The sequence below is a fragment of the Canis lupus genome, chromosome 18 (genome assembly GCF_003254725.2).
Source record: "Canis lupus dingo isolate Sandy chromosome 18, ASM325472v2, whole genome shotgun sequence".
In the NCBI taxonomy this organism is placed as follows: Eukaryota; Metazoa; Chordata; class Mammalia; order Carnivora; family Canidae; genus Canis; species Canis lupus.
The window spans coordinates 42,602,998-42,628,536 of NC_064260.1; the positions used below are offsets into that span (position 1 = coordinate 42,602,998).

At 37.1% G+C, this 25,539-nt stretch overlaps 1 protein-coding gene across 6 annotated transcripts in view; it reads left to right on the forward strand.

The window, feature by feature from the left end:
- CKAP5 (cytoskeleton associated protein 5) overlaps positions 1-25,539 on the forward strand; it is a 107,179-nt gene that overhangs the window by 29,202 nt on the left and 52,438 nt on the right. For all 6 annotated transcript variants that reach the window (XM_025452046.3, XM_025452047.3, XM_035701105.2 and 3 more), the window contains exons 2-9: positions 9,047-9,138; positions 9,891-10,084; positions 11,034-11,240; positions 14,487-14,658; positions 15,245-15,377; positions 15,602-15,702; positions 17,693-17,806; positions 24,310-24,414. In XM_025452046.3, the coding sequence (XP_025307831.1) occupies positions 9,082-9,138; positions 9,891-10,084; positions 11,034-11,240; positions 14,487-14,658; positions 15,245-15,377; positions 15,602-15,702; positions 17,693-17,806; positions 24,310-24,414 (1,083 nt within the window). In that variant the 5' untranslated portion in view covers positions 9,047-9,081. The remainder of the gene's footprint in view (positions 1-9,046; positions 9,139-9,890; positions 10,085-11,033; positions 11,241-14,486; positions 14,659-15,244; positions 15,378-15,601; positions 15,703-17,692; positions 17,807-24,309; positions 24,415-25,539) is intronic.

Consider the following 25,539-nt stretch of genomic DNA (forward strand, 5'->3'; position numbering starts at 1 on the left):
GCTAAATAATATTCTATTTTATGTGTATACCACATTTTGCTTGTCCACTCATCCACTGATGAACACTTGGGTTGCTTCCACATTTTAGTTATCATCAATAATTCTGCTATGAAATAAATGTAGGTGTACAAATATGTCTTTGAGACCCTGCTTTCAATTCTTTTGGACATATACCTAGAAGTAGAATTGCTGGATCATATGATAATTCTATTTTTAATTTTTTGAGAAACTGACATTGTTTTCCACAGCAACTGTACCATTTTACATTCTTTTTTTTTTTTCTTAAAGATTTTATTTATTTATTCATAGAGACACAGGCAGAGGGAGAAGCAGGCTCCATGCGGGGAGCCCGACGTGGGACTCAATCCCGGGTCCCCAGGATCACACCCCAGGCTGCAGGCAGCGCTAAACCGCTGCGCCACCGGGGCTGCCCACCATTTTACATTCTTAACAACAGTATACAAGAGTTCCAGTTTCCCCACATCCTTATCAACACTTGTTTTTGTTTTTTCACGTTTTATTTATTTGAGAGAGAGGGAGAGAGCATGAGAAAGGAGTGGCAGGCAGAGAGAGAGGGAAAAGCAGACTCCCCACTGAGCAGGGAGCCCCACGTGGGGCTGGATTCCAGGACCCCGGGATCACTACGGCCAGGGCCAGAGCTGAAGGCAGATGCTTAACCCACTGAGCCACCTAGGTGCCCCTCAACACTTGGTTTTTTGTTTGTTTGTTTGTTTGTTTCGTTATTGTTTCAATAGTAGCCATCCTAACAGGTGTGAGATAGTATCTTACAGTTCACTATGGATTTCCATAATGATTAATAATGTTGAGCATGTGCTTATTGAACATTTGTAGATCTTTGGAGAAATATCTAGTCCAGTCCTTTGCCCATTTTTTAATTGGGTTTTTGTTGAGTTTTAGGAGTTGCTTTTTTTTTTTTTTTTTTTTTTTTTTTTTAAGAGAGGGCTCGATCCCATGATTCCTAGCTCATGACCTGAGCAGAAATCAAGAGTCAGGTGCTTAACCAGCTGAACTACCCACCACACCTTTGGATTTCTTTATAGTACTTCAATTCTTTTTATTATTGAATAATATTTCTTTGGTATGGACTTACCATATTTTATTTATGTGTTCATCAGTGGATGGACATTTGGGTGATTCCCATTCTGTGGCTATTGCAAATGTTAGTTTAGTTTCAGTTTGCTGTGAGTACTGAAAACAGTACTACATTCCTCTAAAGAAACCATTCCGGCCTTTAACTTATGTGACTTTTCATGAAATTGTTAAGTTTTATTCTATATGTATTCCATTTTGTACTGATTCTGAGGTTCCTCTTCATTATTTCCTGTATATGTTCCCAATGTTCTCAAGGCCTTTACTTTCCTTGTGATAATGACTAGTTAAAATTTGCAGATAGAGGAATGCCTGGGTGACTCAGCGGTTGAGTGGCTCAGAGATTGAGCGACTGCCTTCAGCTCAGGGCATGATCCCGGGATCAAGTCCCACATCGGGCTCCTTGCAGGCAGCCTGCTTCTCCCTCTGCCTATGTTGCTGCCTCTCTCTCTCTCTCTCTGCCTCTCATGAAAAAATAAAATTTATTTTTAAAAATATAAAATTTGCAGATAGAGGCAAAGCTGGGTTTTCAAACAAGTGGTCACTTTAGTGACCTCTTCCCCAAATGTTCTAGAATTATAGTCAGAAATATAGAACTAAGGGATGCCTGGGTAGCTCAGCAGTTAGTTTGAGCGTCTGTCTTTTGGTGCAGGGCATCCCAGGGTTCTGGGATTGAGTCCTGCATCTGGCTCCCAGAGAGGCATCTGCTTCTCCCCCTTGCTTATGTCTCTGCCTCTCTGGGTCTCTCATGAATAAATAAATAAAATCTTCGTAAAAAAATTAGAACTAATATGAATTATAGCCATCATAGCCTGCCATCCTTTTGTTTTTTTCTTAATCTCAAGAAAAGATCTTATCAATTGGTAGAGCCATCTCAGTAGAATGAAGGCTTTGAGGCTGGGTGGGGGAGTTGAATTTCATGGATAATTCCAAATTACAATTACAGTTAAAACTGTAGTCCTTCCTTTCTTTTTTTTTTTTTTTTAATTTTTATTTATTTATGATAGTCACAGAGAGAGAAAGAGAGAGAGGCAGAGGGAGAAGCAGGCTCCATGCACCGGAAGCCTGATGTGGGATTCGATCCCGGGTCTCCAGGATCGCGCCCTGGGCCAAAGGCAGGCGCCAAACCGCTGCGCCACCCAGGGATTCCTAGTCCTTCCTTTCTTATCCAAAAGCAGGTTAACAGTGTTTTAACACCCAATTGGGTAGACTTGATTATTAAGCAACTGCTGATTAGAGATGATTCTCCCTTAAATTTTATTTTATTTTTTATTTAATTTTTTAATTTTTTATTTTATTGTATTTCCCCCTTAAATTTTAAATTTAACTATCTCTAAATTACCTAAATCCTTTTGGAGTCAAATAAACTTGTTTTTCGTATTATGGAAAACATTTACTTTTTGTATTTTCTTCCTTTCTTTTTCTCTTTATATTTTAATTGAATTAGGTAATTATCAAAATAAATCTTATTATTTATAAAGTTTGATTAGTTTTCACTATAGATAATCTAGAAACCATAGGTAGATAAATTATTGTAAGAATTTCACCAAACTAGGATTCAAGAAATCTCTTCTAGACCAGTCTCTCCTACTTAGGTGACTTTGGGTAAGACACTGAACCTCTGTTTCCCTATATGTAAATAGAGAATAATTATATTTGCTTTCTCTCATGTTGTTTTTTATATTTTTTTGAGCTTTGTAAGGATAGAGATTAGTAAGACAAAAGCTCTTGCTCAAGGGAATCTTGCAATTTAGTAAGAAAGAGCTGCATAACTAAGAGTACTATAAAAAACAAAGAAAACCCAATGGTATAATAAAACAGTGTGCTTGCATTTACATTGTGAAATACATAGAAGTGATTAAATGTCTTCCTCACTAGATTTTCAAATAGGAATATTATTGTAAAAATACTTGTAAAATATAAAGTACTATTGAAATATATGATTGATATTCATTGTTTTAAGTTTGGTATTAACTGTTTTAAGTAAAAAGTTTGGGACTGTTGTAAACAGTGCCCTAAAGTCTTTGAAAGTAAGGAGTCTTCAGGTGCTTGTAGAATTTTGAAAGGTTATAGACCAAGAGATTTTAACCTGGGATTAAAATTCAGGGATTCTATGAACTTAGAAGGAAAACTATTTGTGTCTTAATTTTTACTAACCATGTAACTGAAACTTTAGCTCTTTTTTCAGTTAAGAATATAGGCCATAAGAAACAATAATGTTAGAAGACCTGTGTATTTATCACCAATAGAAATAATTTTTTTTTTAAGATTTTTACTTATTCATGAGAGACACAAAGAGAGGTAGAGACACAGCCTGAGGGAGAAGCAGGCTCCCTGCAAGGAGACTGCTGTGGGACTTGATCCCGGATCCTGGGATCACGCCCTGGGCCAAAGGCAGACACTCAACCTCTGGCCACCTAGATGTCCCTAGAGATAATTTTCATAATCATATGATGTGATACAACATATCAAAATATTTTTGTTCATTATAACTTTAGAATTATAGTTTGTTAGTTTTTACTTAATAACTTTAGAATTATAGTTTGTTAGTTTTTACTTAATGTATTAATGGAGAAGTTCGTATATTCACATTTTAAAATAAATATTTTGATAATTTAATATATTTTAAAATAATTTGGCATAATGTTATATATTTTATGCATTATGAAATATTCTGGGGGTGCCTGAGTGGCTCAGTTGGTTAAGTGATTGACCCTTGATTTCAGCTCAGGTCATGATCTCAAGGTTGTGAGATTGAGCTCATCATGGGGCTCTGTGCTTAGTGTGCAGCCTGCTTAAGATTGTCTTCCTCTCCTTCTGCCCCTCCTCCCACTCATATGTGAGCAAATGCTCTCTCTTTCTCTCTCTTAAATAAATCCTAGGGATCCCTGGGTGGCGCAGCGGTTTGGCGCCTGTCTTTGGCCCGGGACGCGATCCTGGAGACCCGGGATCAAATCCCACGTCGGGCTCCCTGCATGGAGCCTGCTTCTCCCTCTGCCTGTGTCTCTGCCTCTCTGTCTCTGTGTGACTATCATGAATAAATAAATAAAATCTTTAAATAAATAAATAAATAAATAAATAAATCCTAACAACAACAAAACAACAAAGAAAGTGCCTATGAGTGCACCAGGGGCCTATGGCACAAAAAGAACCCCTTTTGTAGACCCTTAAGACAAAGTAGGGTGTAAATGCATTTTGTATTTATTTACTTACTTATTTATTTATTTATTTATTTATTTATTTTTGTTTTTTTGGGATGTAAATGTATTAATTCCATTTTACATTCAAAGAATCAAGAGATGCATGGTCTCGCCCCTAAATATTAATTAGACCAAGAAAGGATTTTTAAAAAAAAGCCTTAGTTTCAGTTATTTATTTGGTCAATGCATACATAAAAGTAAAGAAGGTAAAGTCACTATACTAAAATTATAAAAGGTCTATATATTATGTAGGGATGCGTAGGTGGCTCAGTCAGTTAAGTGTCTGACTCTTGATCGTGACTCAGGTCTTGGTCTCACGGTCGTGAGGTTGAGCCCTGTGTTGGACTCCACGCTAGGTGTAGAACCTACTTAAAAAAAGGCCTATACATTTTGTGTAATATATTTTATTTTCTTTCAAACATTCAATTCATGACTTGTACTAAAGAATATATCATTTATGTTAACTAAATTCAGTTTGAGGTATTTTCGTTTGCTCTTTTAATCCTAGAAAATTACAAAATAAAGTCAATCGTAATTTAGAAATGAAGTATTTTCAAATTAGAAAGACCGAATACTGATAATATAGTAAATTGCTAACATTTATTGAGCCAAGTACCTAGTGTAAGAGTTCTAGATAGACTAACTCCTTTAATCCCCACAACCCAATGAAGTAGGACTCTCCCCTACTAATATCCCCACTTTACACACAACCATGCTGAGACAGTATACATTTGCTTAAGTAACTTACACAAGGTCTCCTCTCCAGTGGTGGTTTTGAAGATACAGAATTCTTTTTCTTTTTAATTTAGATTTGCAGACAGAAATAGAAGGTGATAAAATTTTCTCAAGTTTGATAAAACTATTAGTGCTTTTTGGATTATTGTGTTTTTCCCCCCTTCCTCAGCAGACATTTATTGATCATTTTATATGTTCCAGGCAGTGTGCATGGTGAATTGAGGGGTTCATCTACCTGTCCTGTAAATGCTGGTGTCCTCTGAACTCTGTCCTGGGCCCTCTTCTCACTATGTACTCTTCCTCAGAGCTATCATCTTTCCCCTTGGTTTTACTTGCATTTATCTACAGATAACTTCTATTTTTTTTTTTTTTTTTTTTTTTTTAATTTGTGAGAGACATGGAGAGAGGCAGCGACACAAGCAGAGGGAGAAGTAGGCTCCATGCAGGGAGCCTGACGTGGAACTTGATCCCGGGACTCCAGGGTCATGCTCTGAGCCGAAGGCAGATGCTCAGTTGCTGAGCCACCCAGGCATCCCGTAACTTCTAAATTTTTATCCCCAGGCCAGATTACTCTCGAACTCCATGCTTAAATCTCTAAATGCTGCACTTGTCTATACTTGTCTGGTGTGTATCTCAAACAGCTTGTCCAAAACTTCATTTCCCTCCCTCTTTTATGCTCCTTTCATATTCACTCTGTAAGAACATTCTTTCACACTCCTTTTATCTCTAAAATCCATCTGTTTTCCTCTATCTGCATTGCTACTGTCCGTAGGTCCAAACCACCATCATCTTTTATTTAGACTGATGTATTCTGAATTCCTTCCATTGTTACTGCCTTCCAAACCATTCTTTTTTTTTTTTTTTTTTTTAAAGATTTTATTTATTCATGAGAGACACAGAGAGAGAGGCAGAGACACAGATAGAGGGAGAAGCAGTCTCCCTGCAGGAAGCCCAATGTGGGACTCCATCCCAGGTTCTCAGGATCACGCCCTGGCCTGAAGGCGGCGCTAAACCGCTGAGCCATCCGGACTGCCCCAAACCACTCTTTACATTGTTTTTTACATGTACACCATACAATCTTCAAAAAATGCAAGTTTGATAACATACATAATTTTTCTTATTTACAGTCCTTCAGAGTTTTATTCTATATTTGGGATAAAGTCCAAATTCCTTAACACTGCTCACAAGACCTTACTGTCTTACTGTTTGTGTTGCATTTTATACTTTAGCCTTGCTGAACTTTTTTCAGTTCCTCAAACCACTATAGTAAAAGAAGTTAGAATAGGCCATGGCAGTTTCTAAACTCTTATCTCCATTTCTGTACTTGTCTCTGATACGTTTGTGAACCAGCATAATTCTTTGGATCACATTTTGAGTGGCTTTGAACTATAGTACACATATGGATGAATTATACAAATGAAATATTGAATGAAAAAAGGAAGTTATGAAAGATGACTCCCAGATTTTATATATATATTCTTTTTTTAAAGGTTTTATTTATTTATCCATGAGAGAGAGAGGCAGAGGTATAGGCAGAAGGAGAAGCAGGCTCCCCGCAGGGAGCCTGGTGTGAGGAACTCGATCCCAGGACCCCGGGATCACGACTTGAGCCAAAGGCAGACGCTCAACCACTGAGCCACCCAGATGCCCCCAGATAATATTTTTCTAAAGCTCACAAATAAGCACAGTTAATTTTGTTGTTTAGGGGTATGTGACTATGGCATAGAACTAAACAAACTTCAGGAAAGTGCTACTGTAGAAGAGGGATGGGGTAGGAAAGAAATACGCAAGTGTAGTAATATTAATGGTAGTGTTTTAATTTTAGATTGGGTGTTAGGTCACCAGGTCAATTTTATTGTAATGCTTCATAACTCACATTGTATATATTTTCTTGTATATGTAACAAAACAAAACAAAACCCTAAATTCTAAAGTTAATTTTAAAATTAAAACAATTCTAGGGTAGCCTGGGTGGGTCAGCGGTTTAGCGCCGCCTTGGGCCCGGGGCGTGATCCTGGAGACCTGGAATCGAGTCCCGTGTCGGGCTCCCTGCATGGAGCCTGCTTCTCCCTCTGCCTCTCTCTCTCTCTCTCTCCTCTCCTCTCTGTGTATTCTCATGAAGAAATAAATAAAATCTTTAAAATAAATAAATAAATAAATAAGTAAATAAGTAAGTAAATAAATAAATAAATAGAATTAAAGCAATTCTGGGAGAAAATTAGTGGATAAGTCCTTTTTTTTTCTTAATCTATGAATCCTAGGAGAAGACAAACAGAGAGACAGCAAGAGTCCTCAGTGCCTCATATATAAACAAGCACTGTATTCATTATTTCAGGGGCTGGAGAAGTTTTTATATGAAACAGGCCTTTCCTTTGACTAGAAAGAAGCAAAGCCATAAACACCACTTTTTAAAAACTCAGGCTATAAAGTAGCAGAAGCCATTTCAGAAACACAACGGCATCTAAATTTTATATGAGGCAATTAGGTTGGATAACCTTTTTCTTCATGTTTTTAAAAGCAATGAAAAAGAAAAAGTATTGCAGGGATACCTGGGTGGCTCAGCAGTTGAGCGTCTGCCTTCAGCTCAGGGCGTGTGATCCTGGAGTCCTTGGGATCGAGTCTTACATCAGGCTCTCTGCATGGCACCTGCTTCTCCCTCTGCCTGTGTCTCTGCCTCTCTCTCTCTGTGTCTCTCATGAATAAATAAATAAAATCTTAAAAAAAAAAAAAGAAAAAGAAAAAGTATTTCAATGAACTTAATACTGACAAATAGTGACAGTTCACATTCTCTTAGTTGGAAAATGATTTGAAAGCTTTCATTGGGTGTTTGTCTTTTAAAAACAACGACAACAACAGCCAGATAGGAAAAATTGCCTTTGCAGCTTAAATTTGTGCCAAGTAAGTAACTTTGGAGGTTTTCAACCCAAGCTACATATTAGAATCACTTGAGAACTTTAAAAAAAAAAAAGAGAGAGATTCTATTGAGATGAAATTCACATAAAATTAACTCTTTTAAAGTGAACGATTCAGCCACATTTTGTACAGTCACAATGTTGTGCCAGCCCCACCTCTATGTAGTTTCACAACATTTCCATCACACCACAATAGAACTCCTTACCTACGAAGCAGTAACTTCCTGTTTCCAAATGTTCTCTCCAACCCCTGGTAACCCCCAGTCTGCATTCTGTCTCTGAGGATTGATCTGTTCTGGACATTTCATATAAATGGAATGCTACAATATGAAGCCTTTTAAAGGCCAGGTAGTCAGCTCTTCAGTTTTATTCTGGCTTTGTTATATATCTGGGAAGTTCCCACTTGGGAAAATATATAAGCGTCTTTTTTTTTTTTTTTGAGTAATCTCTATACCTAATGTAGGTGTATTCCCATGTATTTCCATGTATTCTTGTATTCACAACCCCAAGATCAAGAGTCATACACTCTTCTGACTTAGCCAGCAAGATGCCCCATGCTTTTTAAAAACAAATAACTGTCCCTTCTAGATTCATTTAGATTTTTTTTTCAATTTTGATGCAGTGTAAGGAAGCTCTACACCCAACATGGGGCTTGAACTCAGAACCCTAAAATTAATAGGCACGTGCTCTACCACCTGAGTCAGCCAGGCACCCTTCATTTAGATTTTAAATGTTTGATTAATGGGATTAAATGGGCATTTGACCAAAGAATGAGCTTTTTTACTCTTATGGGTTCATGCATGATAAAATAATAATCCCAGAAAAGTCATTTTGTCTTATAAGACTGCTTGATTGGGGATCCCTGGGTGGCGCAGCGGTTTGGCGCCTGCCTTTGGCCCAGGGCGCGATCCTGGAGACCCGGGATCAAATCCCACGTCGGGCTCCCGGTGCATGGAGCCTGCTTCTCCCTCTGCCTATGTCTCTGCCTCTCTCTCTCTCTGTGACTATCATAAATAAATAAAAATTAAAAAAAAAAAAAAAGACTGCTTGATTGCTAGACTTAACTAGGTACTGTTTTTTCTCTGACCAGAAATAACTCAATTCTGAGGAGAAACTGGAAGCACAATGGGAGATGACAGTGAGTGGATGAAACTGCCGGTTGATCAGAAATGTGAACACAAGGTAAGACTTTCCTGGAACTCAGATTTCAGTGTCATTAGCTTGTTTGGTCAGCACTTTACAATCTGTGGCACAGTATAGAGATGCCTAATGATTACACAGTACAACTGAGAAACAACATGCTTTGGAGATTAGACAATTTCAGTAGGATGATTTCTTATTTTTTTAAAAAGATTTTTTTTATTTATTTGAGAGAGAAAGAGCTTGTGCTCAAGTGAGTGAAAGGAGGAGTGGAGAGAGAGAGGAGAATCTCAAGCAGATTCCATGCTGAGAGCAGAGCCTGTCTAAGGGCTCAATCTCATTACCCTGAGATCATAACCTGAGCCCAAATCAGGAGTTGGTCGGCTGCTTAACAGACTGAGCCACCTAGGCAGCCCCATATATCACTTTTGAATTGTTACATTTTTTTTTTGAATTGTTACATTTTTAATTATAAGTTACATCTTTAATTGTAAGTTACATATTATAAAAAAGGCAAACCTAATACTTGGATACAATGTGAGATAGGTTTATAGTGGCCTGTTAGGAATTCTAGATGACCTTGGAAGAATATTGCAAATATTAAACACTTAGAAGAAAAAGTTGATTAATTAATGTTCTTTGAAAACTCTGCATTTCTTAAATTCCTTTTTTGTTACTAATCAGAGGGTCCTTTATTCAGATTACTGGTATGGGGTAATCATTCACCCCCCTCAATTAACAGTAGATAATAATATAACTAAATTGTGTTTTGTTTCAAAATACTTTTCTTTTAGCTCTGGAAAGCAAGGTTAAGTGGGTATGAAGAGGCCCTGAAGATCTTCCAGAAAATAAAGGATGAAAAGAGCCCAGAATGGTCCAAATTTTTAGGACTGATCAAAAAACTTGTGACTGATTCCAATGCAGTGGTTCAGTTGAAAGGATTAGAAGCTGCACTTGTTTATGTTGAAAATGCCCACGTAGCAGGAAAGTAAGTTGTTTCTTTCCAACTATTCTGGTAAAAACCCTTGTCTGGTGCTGCACCAATTAATTTATGTAGATTTGTGGATCTCTGTCCTTAGTTATTAGAACTTTTAGAAGATATTAATTTTCTTACTTTCATAGTTCCTTGATACTTGTTTTCATTTGGTTCTTATCTGCTCTCAGAAATCAATGTTATATGAGATTATTTAAAGAGCAAATTAGAAGTTAATCTTGAAAACCTTATCTTAAGATTTGATGAGCTAGTGAGTTTCCTTTTGAGCCTTTTATATGGGAATTAACCTTAAACTAGAGGGAAAATCGCTAGTAACTTTTAGAAGAAACTCGAGGTAAGTGTTAGCAAAGGAATTATCAGAATTTCACTGGAAAGCATTTGGGTATTACAAAAATCTCTTTCTACAAAGCTTCCCAGTGAGGTGATCTGAGAAACACATCTTTCCTTCTATGGTAATTAAGCATTTTTCTCTTAGGAGAGGTGTTGCTAACCAACCTCTGTGACTCTGACTAATTTAACTTGAGCTGCAGATAATCCAGGTTTCTAATCACCCACTCCTCCCATACCTCAGAGACCTTGTTTTCTAAAACTAGTCTTGATGTCATTGAAAGGAGCCCTTCATACCAAAAACGTGGGGGAAACCCTTCATTGCACAAGAAATCTATACTTGACTTACTTCGGAGATTATACCAATAATGACAGTCATTAATCTGATAGTTTTGTTACCAGTTTCCCTTGCCATTAGTGAGACCATTGCTTTTTTTCATTTCACTTTTCTTCTGATACCAAAACTTTTATGACAAATGCATGTGGTCCCAAACCACTCAATTCCTCTGATTTCCAATGGTATGGGTTTTATTTAATTTAAAAGAGACTCAAAGCAGTGAAATTACTAAAGTGTGTTTTTGTGTGTGGTGGTGGTTCTTTGTACTCTATATTACAGAACCACAGGAGAAGTTGTGTCGGGTGTCGTAAGTAAAGTGTTCAACCAACCCAAAGCCAAAGCCAAGGAGCTAGGCATTGAAATTTGTCTAATGTACATAGAGATTGAGAAAGGAGAGGCTGTGCAAGAAGAGCTCCTAAAAGGCCTAGACAACAAAAACCCCAAGATCGTAGTGGCCTGCATAGAGACACTGAGGAAAGCCTTAAGGTAAGACTTTTTGCTTTAGTTCTGTGAACTAGAATATCTCAATTGAGTTTGAGTTCCTGGCTTAAACAGAAACGAAAACTGCTGGACTTGACTTGGCATGCCACACCAACCAGAATAAGTGACCTGGGAAAGCTAAAGTCATTCCTCAAGTGTGGTGCTTTCTATTCAGTAATTTTAGTCTTCAAGTGGTGTTGCATAATTATTTTATCTAAATCTCCTTCTAATGAAGATGAGCAGGGTAAATATTTCTGACCTGTTCTCAAAGTATGAATTGACCTTTTCATGGAAAAGCACTCCTCAGGATATTTAAGCAGTTCTTCTCTTACTATCCTCAAGCATATTTATGTACTTTGAAATGTTGGCCAAAGACTATTTGCTAAAGCAAGCCTTTCTTTAGCTGCCTTTTAAGTAAAATAGAAGAAAATGCTATGTGCCTTTTAAACAGAAGCACAGTAATAGCAAATAAAAAATAACTTTTACTCTTATGCAATAAGTTATTTTCAATGCTAGAATTTCTTGCAGTTTGGCAGTGAAGTTTTTCATGAATGAGATCTCTTTCAGGAACAAGTGGCTATAATTTGCTATGGAAATCTGAATTAGACAAACCACTAGTTTGTTCTGATTTGGCAGTCCTTCTAATCTGATATCCTGTCCCCATTACTATCTGTATGAGAAACTTTAGAAAGCAGCTCTAGTGAAGTCCTAAATGTGTGACCTATGAGAGTGAAGATCATCCCAACTCAGCTCACTTGAGATTTTGTGTATGACCTGCTTTTTGGAGAAAGTGCTTCCTTTGGTGTTTATCTTCCATGGAAATATCAAAATTCCTAAATTTTGTTAAATGGTCCTTAGTTTAGGGCAGCCCGGGTGGCTCAGTGGTTTAGCACCGCCTTCGGCCCAGGTGTGGTCCTGGAGGCTCGGGATCGAGTCCCGCGTTGGGCTCCCTGCATGGAATGGAGCCTGCTTCTCCCTCTGCCTATGTCTGTGTCTTTCTCTGTGTGTCTCTCATGAATAAATAAATAAAATATTTTTTTAAAAAAATGATCCTGGGCAGCCCTGGTGGCTCAGTGGTTTAGTGCTGCCTTCAGCCCAGGGTGTGATCCTGGAGACCCCAGGATCGAGTCCCATGTCAGGCTCCCTGCATGGAGCCTGCTTCTCCCTCTGCCTGTGTTTCTGCCTCTCTCTCTCTCTCTCTCTCTGTTTCTGTAATAAATGAATTTTTTAAAAATCTTGAAAAAAATTAAAAAATGATCCTTAGCTTATAAGTCAAACTTTTTTTATTATCTTTCACTTGGTTTATAAAGTAATCATAAAATTTGACTTTCACTTAGATTTTTGTGTAATATATTTTTCCTCATTTCATGCCTAGTATAGTAGGTGTGTTTTTATGAGTAGTAGATAGTGTTTTCACTCTATCATCTTAGAAATTTATTGAATTGACTTAGTTATCAAGTCTGTGCATATCTTGGGATGCCTGGCTGACTCAGTTGGTGGAGGATACTGCTCTTGATCTTGAGGTTGTGAGTCCAAGCCACATGTTGGGTGTAGAGATTACTTAAAAACAAAATCTAAAAAGGGGACACCTCATCGGCTCAGTAGGTTAAGCATCTACCTTCTTTCTGCTCAGGTCATGGCTTGGGGTCCTGGTAACCCTAAGTTCTTATTTTCCCTTTAGCCTTAAAGGTCAACTGAGATTTTTCTATTAAAACAAAGAAGATTTTAAAGGAAATCTTGGAGATCATCTTTATATTTTCATGTGATGATATCTGTATTTAAACTATTTACATTGGGCATCCGTGGGTGGCTCAGTGGTTTAGTGCCTACGTTTGGCCCAGGGCGCCGTCCTGGAGTCCCAGGATTGAGTCCCGCATCGGACTCCTGGCATGGAGCCTGCTTCTCCCTCTGCCTGTGTCTCTGCCGCTCTCTCTCTCTCTCTCTCTCTCTTTCTCTCTCTCTCTCTCTCTTTCTATGTCTATCATGAATAAATAAATAAAATCTTTAAAAAAATAAAAATAAAAATAAAAAATAAACTATTTACATTAAACTATCTCCATAACCAGAAGTGAAAACTATTTGATAAATAAATTTAAACTTTTTAAATATCACTTCTGAAGAAGAGTATTTTCTGTCTCCTCTAACCTGTTGGAGTTATGTCAGGAGTTATTACACAAATTTTTGTTGGATTTGTGTACAGGAGATAAATTTATACACATTAGATAAATACATAATAATAAATAAGTTGACTTTTGAACAACACAGGGGTTAAGAGTGCCAACTCCCATATAGTCAAAAATCTGTGTATAAATTTTGACTTCTCCAAAACCTAAATACTCATAGCTGACTGTTGACTAGAAGCCTTACTGATAGCATAAATAGTCGATTAACATATTTTGTATATTATCTGTATTATATATTGTATTCTTACAATAAATTAAGCTGAGGAAAAGAAAATGTTATGAAGAAAATCATAACAAATGCATTTACAGTACTGTACTGTAAAAATCCATGTATGAGTGGTCCCACAAAATTTGAACCTATAGAATTTCAAGGGTCAACTATATATGAGTCTACTACAGAATGTTAGTGTTGTTTCATAACTAAATCCCTCTTGCTCTAGAATTTGTTATGCAGAAATGTTAGCAGTGACTCAGAAAGCTAAATTTGGCCAATTAGGAACTTAAAAATACAAAATGTGTCAAATAGATAAGGTTAAATGTGCTACCTTTTTAAAAGAAGTCAGAATGCAACTGTTTTCCCCATGAAAAACTGAAGCAAAGAGAGATTCAGGTTGCCTAGAGTTACAAACATACTGCCAGGATTAGTGATCTGTCAAGTTGAGTGAACAACTTAATTGTAAGAACTATTAAAAATTTATTGAAAGTAGATTTCACTCATCTAAATCTGTATAAACTGATTTGTTTATATTTTTAAGCTTTTATATGTATAAACATATTTAATACATTACACAAGTTTGGTCCTTTATGGATTTGAATTATCCCTAATCTGGTTACCTAGAAGGTTAGTTTTAAGATTTTTATATTTGGACCCTCGACATTAAATAACATTCTTCGAAGAGTGCTATCTAAACATAGATGTTATGAGCTTTTTTTTTTTTCTTGCCTTAAAAAAATCTCAACTATTAATAAGTACAGAACTATATTTGAGTGAACGAAAGCTAACACTACCCAAATATATTGCATGTTGAGAAGTTTGTTTTTTCTTTTTTCCCCAATGTTTTACTTCTAGTGAATTTGGTTCCAAAATCATCTTGCTGAAGCCAATTATCAAAGTGTTGCCAAAACTCTTTGAGTCTCGAGAAAAGGCTGTTCGAGATGAAGCAAAACTAATTGCTGTGGAGATTTACAGATGGATTCGGGATGCTCTGAGACCCCCATTACAAAATATAAACTCGGTCCAGGTGAGGCACAAAGTTTTGGTTGTCTTTGCATAAGGCTCATATGAAGATATTTCCTTCCTTTGGTTGTTGATATTCTATCCTTACAAATAATTATTTCTCATTCTTAATTTTGAAATCAGTTCTTGTTTTGTTTTTTTTCTGCGTATAGCTGTCTCTGTCCTCTCAAGTTAAATACTGTGCATTCAGTGATTCTAGTTTGTCAGTGCAATTTAAAAGATTCCTTTATAATGCTATTGGGTGGCAGGACCTAATATCTGTTTGGATAAAATGCATTTTATCTGTTTATTACAAATGTTTTTAGAGACTTTATCTAATACAAATATATCTGAATTCATGAACTAATGAATGTCCTAAAAAGTGGATTTTATTCTTTTTTCTAAGTGCTTAGTCATACATCTTCAATAATAAATATGTCAGTTTGATTTATGTTACCAAATGTATACACTTTAAACATCTTTTCTTCTTGCCCTGTTAGAACCACATAAATAAGAAATTGGGTTCTGATGTTAGTAAATATAAATGTTAAGTATGTTCTCTAATCGAGAGGATATAGGTATGTTTTAAAAATATTTTATGGTATTTGTAGTTGAAAGAACTAGAAGAAGAATGGGTCAAATTGCCAACAGGTGCTCCTAAACCAAGTCGATTTCTGCGTTCCCAGCAAGAATTAGAAGCTAAGTTGGAGCAGCAACAGTCTGCTGGTGGTGATGCTGAGGGAGGTAAGCCAGTTTTAAACACTGGTTTCTATGAAAATTAGCAAGAACGGGCCCAACCTCAAGTTTTGTAGAACTTGCATTTAATACAATATCAGTTGTTGATAGCATTAATAACTGATTCCTTCTATATCAAGAGTTCATCAGGTTGTAAAAAATGTGAAAACTATTTTGATAAGTAAAAATGATCCATCCATTTTTAAGGTTTGTTTTTTTTTTTCTCCTGGAAGGTGGTGATGATGGTGATGAGGTGCCACAGATAGATGCTTACGAGCTTTTGGAAGCAGTAGAAATTCTTTCCAAACTTCCCAAAGACTTTTATGACAAAATTGTAAGTAATGGTAACTTTCTTCCATTATTTCATTTTAAATAATTACTTGATTATAATTAGATTGTTCTGCTGAGCCCTTTCCTGGTGTCCCCTTACACCCCATATCTTCCCTAGTAGAGTGAATCAGTTGCTTCTATGTTCCCATGCTGCTGTGTATATATACCTACTGTAGTATTTTCTTTTAACATGTCTTGCCAAAAACCAGAACGTTATTCTTGACTTCTTTTTCCTTGTCGTTTTACTTTTGACTATTTCTCCAGTGCATCCCCTTATTTCCATCCCGTTGCCACTACTTTACCCCAGGTTTCCCTGACCTTGACACTGTTGACATTTTTTGCCAAATAATTCTGGGTTTTGGGGGGCTGTCCTATGCATTGTAGGATGGTTAGCAGCATCTCTGGCATTTACCCACCAGATATCACTAATACCATTCCTCCAGTCAGACAGTCAAAAATGTCTCCAGACTTTGCTAAAATGTACTCCAAGAGACGCAATTATCCCCAAATGAGAAACAGTCTTATCCCAATTACCACCATCATCTCTTGTCCCCTTGTGCTGCTGGAACAAGCTTTCTTGTAAAACTCCCTATCTTTGCTCTTATCTCCTCCCATCACATTTCCCCATGTAATCAAAGCTGTCATTTTTGAAAATAAAAATCCTCAGTGGCTTCCATGAGTTTAATATGATATCTGAAATCATTCTATGGCTGTCAAGGCCACCTAGGGCACCTTTGAGGTCCCTGCTTACCTTCCAGCCTTACCTTCTCTAATTGCTCTCACTCTGCTCCTATATCATCTTTAACTTCTCCAAGTATCACATGTGCCACACTCTCCCCCCACCTCCCCAAACTCTGGACCTTAATATATGCTGTTCTTTCTGCCTATATCATTCTCCCCCATTCACCCCATAATACTTCTTCATCCTCTAGATCTTACCTTAAGGGTCACTTTTTAGGGGAGATCCTACCTGTCAGCCTAAAGTAGGTTAAATCCTCTTGCTGTAATACCAGAGCAACTTGTACTTCTCTTTTCATAGTGGTCATGACCTAGTAGTTATTTATTGCAGATCTTTCTAGCTCTGCTGTCACCTCCTTCAGTCCCTCATTAACTTCTGATTAATAGATACTTGATAAATTAAATTGCATTGTAATCTTCTCCAGGGTGGCAAGTGTGTCATCTTCGTTGAATCCCCAATTCTTTCAGATAGTGGGTATGCAAAATTATTGAATGATTCCTTGATCTCTGGTGAAGTATTTTCTACTTTATGGCCATAAAACAAAACAAGTAGCATTGTACCACCAGTGTATAAAACTGATCTCCAAGATTAAAGCAATTTTGGTTGTCGGTTAAGTGATTGTCTTTTTCTGATCTTTTTTTTTTTTTTTTAAGATTTTATTTATTTATTCATGAGAGACAGAGAGAGAGGCCTCTGCCTCTCTCTATAGGCCGAGGGAGAAGCAGGCTCCATGCAGGAAGCCCAATGTGGGACTTGATCCCAGGACCCTGGGACCACGCCCTGACCCAAAGGCAGATGCTCAACCACTGAGCCACCAGGCATCTCAGTCTTTTTCTGATCTTTTTAATGTTGCCAATATGGAAATTCTTTTCTCTTATAGTTGTCCCACTATAAGATATGCTAGAAACACTTTATAGCAGGTTTCCTGTTTAATAACTTGCTTACTAACATTTGCCTGGAAAATGAAAAAGAAGTCTCTGGCATCCCATTCTTTTACTTATAGAACTTTAGGGTTGTGAAATGTTCTGAAAATATTTATTATGTATGAACAAAATTTTGTATATATGAACAAAACATTCTGATTGGCTGCATAGTTTTGCAGTTTTGTTTTTTGACCAGCTTTAGAAAAAAAGTTTCTGAAAACAAAAAATAATTATGTATCTTTGAATTAGGAACATGTGAGAAATAGACTTTTATTTGTTTATTTTGACTTCTTATTTTCTGTTCTACAAGTGACTCATACCATGTCTTGCAGGAGGCAAAAAAATGGCAAGAGAGGAAAGAAGCTCTGGAGGCTGTAGAAGTACTAGTGAAAAACCCCAAACTGGAAGCAGGCGATTATGCAGATTTAGTAAAAGCATTAAAGAAGGTAAATGGGCAGTGCGTCAACACTGGTAACCTAACAACAGACCAGGCCTTTGAATTTCTCGCCATCAGTCATCTTTTTTATCACAACCACATTGCCATTTAAGGAACACTATTGGTGATTTTCTAATTATAGGCATACCCTTTTAAAGGGTTGTTTAAAACAATTGTCGTAGGTTAGTTTGGAGGGATTGGTTTTCAACCTTTGTTTATCATTTTGCTTTTATGCTTTCTGATAGCATCTACAAACCTCAAGAAAAAGAGGATCTTGCTGATGTAGAACCAAATATTACTGGCTTTATATAGTTTTATAGGATGAACTGTTTAAATTGGCTCTATTTAATGGGATAAATGTTAAATATAAGAATATTTTTCTGTTTGTATATCTGCATGTAAAGTGAAAGATGTGGGGAATATGTGGTCATTATAAAGCAGGCAAGTGCTAAATAAGAAAGAAATGTTTTTAGAAAACACTCCTTTGGTCTTGCTGCTGGTTGATAAATTTATATGTAATGGCTTTTCATAAAATCTGAGAGTATAGATCAAATACTGTGGATATAGTTACAGAGTTTAAGAACAAATTCTAAAGACATGTTCTTGAATATAGAAAACTTTGTTTCATTTGCTTCTTCAGCCTGAAATTACAGAGGATTAGAATGGTGGCTGTGGGGGGCAGTTAATCTTTCATTATATACACATGTAATTCTCATTATTCGTGGTAGTTATGTTCTAGAAAGTCATCACAGCACTGAATTAGCAAATATTGAACCATTGCTCCTAAGGAAACACAGGGCTAGGATTCGCAACTCTTTGGTCTCAACATTTTCATCAACCAGTCAATATATAACTTGTTTTATCATTTGAAGAGGTCTCATTTAATATATATTATTGATGCATTAACATTGAAACCATGGCCAACAGCACTATAACTCATGCCTGAATAAAGCTCATCTAACACACATAATTTCTATGTTAAGGCCTTTTTACCCTTAGGAACAATAGCGCTTCAGCACTACACTTGGGGGCCATTTTAAACAGCGAAAGCACCAACAAAAATCACAAAAATGAAAGAAAAGAAATAGAAATGCGGCACTAAACAGACCATGAAAAAGATACTTGTTTACAGTATAAGAGCTGAAAGAAGAAGGCAGAGTGTTGCTTTGTTCATTCTTAGCTGGGAATGTGCACACCAGGCAACTCAGATTTTTCACAGCTCTCTGCTTGGCTATGAATGACTGGGAGACTGCTATGAGGATTGATTGGGGGGTCATAAATATTAACAAGTAGGTGAATTCACAAATATGAAATCTGTGAGTAATGAGGATGGACAGTGTTTTCCTCCAAGTGAGATTTGGAGGCAGAGATATGATTTGTCCCAATCTTATTTAGTTCTTAGTCTTACAATCTTGAAGAGCCCCAGACCCAGGCAAGATTAATTAGATGGGAATTGCCCACAGGGAAAAGATTTCACCAACCTGGAGCATGGGCGGAAAGAGAACAGGTAGAAAAAGCACTAAGAGAGGGAAATGAGATTCTAGTGGCATTGAGAACTTCAGAGTCTCTCTAAATTCCAGCATATAATTTTTATCTGTAATCTTATTACTTGTCCCAGAATTCTCAATGCCTCAGATAAAAGCTTTTATTTTTTATCTAATGATAGAAATATTGATGTTCTCCACATGCAATTTCTTAGGATATTAGCTGTTGAAATAAATACTGTTCTGTGATTTCCATTGGCATTATGAATATAAATATAATCTCTCACTGTATTCTTTACAGAGAGGATCATGGATTTTGTAATTGGGTAGACAGAGACAGTAGATTTCTGTAAGAAACTTCTCCCTCTTCACATGATGGAGTGGGGCCCATTAAAGGCTGGCTACACATGAGTAGAAGGAAATTTAATTTTGTGGCTAACATATTTAAAACAATGAAAAGTTAACTTCAGTTGTATAAACTAACCAGGAACAAGGCATTTTAAAAACTTTTATGTGATTTTACTTGCATGTAAACACAGACTTCATCTCCCTATTGTGATGACTTGACAGAGACATACACCAGAAATGGGGAAATGGAAAAGTGGAAGAGAATGAGACTGAATAGTCCACAGATCAATGCCTCATCCCTCTATAAATGGTCTCTTATGTTTGTTGTCTATATCAAGTAATCCCACTAATCTACCAATTTTTTTTTTGCCTTTAATACAAGTAATGCAGAACTATTCATTTTGAAATTCCTGTTGGTATTTCTGAAATTATTTCTTAAACTGAAATTTCTTTTAGGTTGTCACGTAACTTAGCATATTTTATGGGCTTTCCTGTTTTCATAGGTTATAGTTCTTCCATTTCTCCCCACCCCTTACTCCACCTCCCCTCAATAGCTTCTTTGACTTGGCTAATTACCTATGGATGCTGAGATGATAGATAGATACATAGATAGATATGATTTTTTTTAATCTTTAGATTAAGATTTGGGTCTTCAGGGTATTAGCTTTTTATGTGTTATTAACTGTTTTCTTTTTTCCACTTGGTCTTTCTATATTTCACCCCTTTCTATTTATATTCATCATAGTTTTTTAAACACAATAATCATGGTGGATTTCATTGACTTTTTGACTTTGTTGACAGAGTGTTTTTGTTTTGCTTACTATTAACTAGTGGCTTACATTAGTAGTTAAAATAAATACTAATTGGTAATTACAGCTGACCCTTGAACACCATAAGTTTGAACTGCATGGATCAACTTACACATAAATGTTTTTCAGTAAATACATAACAGTACTATAAATGTATTTTCCTTGTGATTTTTTTTAATAACATTTTCTTTTCTCCAGCTTACTTTATCATAAGAATAGAGAATATAATACATATAACATATAAAATATGTGTTAATCAACTGTAACTCAGAAAAGCTTCTGTAGTAGTACTTAAGTTTGGAGGGGTCAGAAGTCATATGTGGATTTTTGACTGCATGGGGGGATAGTGCCCCTAACCCTCATTGTTCAAGGATCAACTAATAATCATATTGTAAGCCTAGATTTATGGGAGGAGTGACAGCACTTTTAATGATAGAATATTTCCCATTATTTAGGTTAAATTAACATTGTGAGCTAAAGCTTCCTTTCCCTAGTCTAGAACAGTCATGGAGATTTTCAAATCTGGAATGCAGTCCTCCTGGATACGTATGCTATTTTTCTTAAGCATAAACATTTCTTCACCTTCCTCACTCCCATTACCCAATTTAGAACACTTGTTTAATCAAACCACAATGTTTGACAAAGAGTGTTGAAGTCAGATAGGCCTGGTCCATCTCTCACCTAGAAGTTCATTCAGTCCTTTACCATCTTGAACTCTAATAGGTTCACAAGATCCTCTTCACAACTTTCTTTCCATCAGGACCATCAGTATCTAGGGTTCAGCTCCCACTGGTTATTGCTCTAATGGTGGATAGGGAGAGCTATTCTCCCGAGAATGGGATTGATTGATGGCCTTTTTCTTTTGAGCTATATTAAAATACTGGTTCCAAATCTCATCTCAGATTCATTGAACTAAGATTTCTTGGAATGGAGTCTGGCATTTTTACTTTTTTTTTTTTTTTTAGTTTTTATTTATTTATGATAGCCACAGACAGAGAGAGGCAGAGACACAGGCAGAGGGAAAAGCAGGCTCCATGCACCGGGAGCCCGATGTGGGATTCGATCCTGGGTCTCCAGGATCGCGCCCTGGGCCAAAGGCAGGCGCCAAACCGCTGCGCCACCCAGGGATCCCTGGCATTTTTTTTTAAAGATTTTATTTATTAATGGGACACAGAGAGACAGAGAGAGAGAGGCAGAGGGAGAGCAGGCTCCATGCAGGGATCCCGATGCGGGACTCGATCCCGGGACTCTAGGATCACGCCCTGGGCCGAAGGCAGGCGCTAAATCAGTGAGCCACCCAGGGATACCTGGCATATTTTTGATGACTATCCCTACAATATACATTTATATCTAAATATGAAGTCTAGCATCTAATACTAAATATGTAATAAATGCTGATAGTTGATTTTTTAAATTTATTTTATTTTTTTTTTAAGATTTTATTTATTATTCATGGGGGACAGAGAGAGAGGGAGAGAAAGAAAGAGAGGCAGAGACACAGGCGGAGGGAGAAGCAGGCTCCATGCAGGGAGCCTGACGTGGGACTTGATCCCAGGTCTCTAGGATCACACCCTGGGCTGAAGGCAGCGCTATACCGCTGAGCCACCTGGGCTGCCCTATTTTTATTTTTTAAAGATTTTATTTTATTTATTCATGAGAGAGAGTCAGAGACATAGGCAGAGGGAGAAGCAGGCTCTCTGCTGAGCGGGGAGCCTGATGTGGGACTACTCAGGACCCCAGGATCATGACCTGAGCCAAAGGCAGACGCTTAACCACTGAGCCACCCAGACATCCCCTGATAGTGAGTTTAATACAGAAATGAATGGAAGTTTTTTCTTTATGGATATATAGTAGTTAGGGACTTAACAAAATGTTTATTAGGACCCTGATTTCATCTACTCATAAGAAAAATGAATTTATCATAACATGAGTTTACAGTGTGAATATGCTTTAGTAAAGAAAGCAAAAGCTTTGGAGTCAAAACAGAACTGGGTTTAAATCACATCACATCACATTGGCTAGCTCTGACCTTGAGCAAGTTAATCTGTACCTAGTTTTTGAAATCTGTAAAATTTGATAATAATGTTTTCTACTTTATAGGATTTTGGTTGAAAAATAAAATAAGAACTATAAAACACCTATGAAATTATAGCATCTAATTTGTTTTTAATAAATGTTAATCTTGTGGGGCAGCCCGGGTGGCTCAGGGGTTTAGTGCCACCTTCAGCCCAGGGCCTGATCCTGGAGACTGGGGATCAGGTCCCCTGTGGGGCTCCCTGCATGGAGCCTGCTTTTCCCTCTGCCTCTCTCTCGTTCTCTCTCTGTCTCTGTCTCATGAATAAATAAAATCTTTATAAAAAAATGTTAATCTTGCCTCTTAATCATTACTCCTGGGATCCCTGGGTGGCGCAGCGGTTTGGCGCCTGCCTTTGGCCTGGGGTGCGATCCTGGAGACCCGGGATCGAATCCCACGTCAGGCTCCCGGTGTATGGAGCCTGCTTCTCCCTCTGCCTGTGTCTCTGCCTCTCTCTTTCTCTCTGTGCGACTATCATAAATAAAAAAAATAAATAAAAATAGATTTTAAAAAAATGCTAGACACTAAGATACTCTAAATACACACTTAATAATCATTAGGTATCTAAAATGGCAGCTGAAAGGCCAGAAGCTCCCTCAGAAGAATGGTTGTGTAATGGCATTTGTAATTTAGAGTCCCCATGGACTTCTTTTTTTTAATTCAATTAATTAACGTATGATGTATTATTAGTTGCAGAGGTAGAGGCCAGTGATTCATCAATCTTATATAACACCCAGTGCTCATTACATCACGTACCCTCCTTTTTTAAAAAAAAAAAAAAAAAAAAAAAAAAGATTTTATTTATTCATGAGAGACACAGAGAGAAAGAAAGGCAGAGACACAGGCAGAAGGAGAAGTTGGCTCCGTGTAGGGAGCCCGATGTGGGACTCGATCCCAGAACAAGATCATGCCCTGGGCCAAAGGCAGGTGCTAAACCACTGAGCCACCCAGGCATCCCCATCACGTGCCTTCCTTAATGTCTATCACTGGGTTACCTCATCCCCCTCCCCCCCCCACTTCCCCCAGCCGCCATCCCCTCCAGCAACCCTGTTTGTTTTCTTTGATTTAGAGTCTCTTAGGGTTTGCCTCCTTCTCTGATTTCATCTTGTTTTATTTTTTCCTCTCTTCCCCTATGAAAGTCCCCATGGACTTCTTGACGGTACCTATACCAGTTTCTACTGGTGCTCCTTGAGTATAAACATTGGAGCTGTTGCCCTTAGGTATCTTTCCTCTGACGTACGCTGTTTTTTGGCTTTTCCTGCTCCAGAGCAAAATCAACAGGCCTGTAGCTTGTCTGCCATTGTCAGAGTCCCACCTGCACAGTTGTGCCACTCGGACAGCCCAGACTACTATTAATGGAGAGTTAGCTATTTAAAGTTGTGGTTTTATATATATGTTATTGGTTGAACTTTAATATAGGAGACTAAACAGAATAAAGGGGAGCCCTCAAATTTGGTACTGTCAGGGAAGAATTTTTCCTCTTTTATAGGAAACAAAATGGGCTATCCTTTAGCATTACAGCTTGCAGAGTTCTTTTAAGAATACATTTTTAGGGGCTCCTGGGTGGCTCAGTCAGTTAAGTGTCTGCCTTTGGCTCAGGTCATGAACCCAGGGCCCTGTATCCTGCTGCCTGCTCAACTAGTTGCCTGCTTCCCCCTCTGCCCCTCCCCCTGCTTGTGTACACTCTCTTTCTCTCCATCTTAAATAAATAAAATCTTAAAAAAAAATTTTTTTTTTCAGTTCCCTTCTACAGGGTTCTGACTGTTTTGTTTTCCTTTCTTCCTCCTCCTCTTTGTAGGTTGTTGGAAAGGACACCAATGTCATGTTGGTGGCTTTGGCAGCGAAATGTCTTACTGGCCTGGCTGTTGGACTGAGGAAGAAATTTGGACAATATGCAGGACACGTGAGTAACACTCCTTTTTAGATACAAATCAACGTTACCAAGTTTGCCAGGCTAGCTTTATGATTAAAGCAGCTCTTTGGAATAAATCTTTATACATTGATTGGACAAAGTGAATTTTTCACTAAATTTTAGTAATATTGAGCCTAATCCCTCACAACATTTTAGTAAAGATGGTGTTGTAGCTAAATTTATTAGCTTTACATAGAAAATTGGGTACATGGCCTAAATACTTCATTGAATTGATTTGCTTACTTATTAATATTTTGCTTTGTTCTTAGAAGATATGCAGTATAACAGGATGAAATGAAACTTATGATAACCACCAGGGCAAAGTAAAATGGAAGTAGGAAAGGCAGTATAAAACGAGAAGTGAGATGAATATATAAAATGTATTTCATAGTGTTTTCCTATTCAAAAAATAATATACTTATAAACTTGAGACATTTTGTATAGATTACACTCTTGGTAGTATATCAGTTTGATTTGTTCTAAGAAATGCAATTGGAGACATTTGTTGACTATACCCTCTTTTCTGTATAAATTTAGAAGCACTCAAATTTGGTAACCGTTTTAATAAATTGGGATGTTTTCTTTAATTGTGGCATTTATAATTGGCCTCTAAATCTGGTCTGAACTACTTAGAAGGTATAGCATCCTGAAAATTGACCATACTAAACTGTAGAGTTGAACTTGCCACTTGATCATTTGATTACCTAGATTGACTTTAGAGGCTCCTCATAGTTTGTAGTCATGTGTCAGTTTTATGTTGTGAAGTTAATGTGTAAGCTCAGTTATGGTATTTGGAGCTTGCTTACTCATAGCATTAAAAATAATTTCAGACAACTGAGAAAAAAAAGACACTACCAAATAAAAATAAATCATGACTAACTGGTTACCAGGGAAATAAAAATGAGTCCTTAAAACCCTTAGACATATAAATTATGAATTGAAATAAAATTATAAACCATATTTTATAGCAGTAATTATTATACAATACTTATGTGTATGCATGTAATCAGTATGTTAATCAGCTTTTGGTAAGTTTTGTGTTACTTATTAGCATTTTTTTAAAAGAATGTATTTTTGTCTTAGTAACATTTAATCTAGAAAAACAATTTTTAAGTT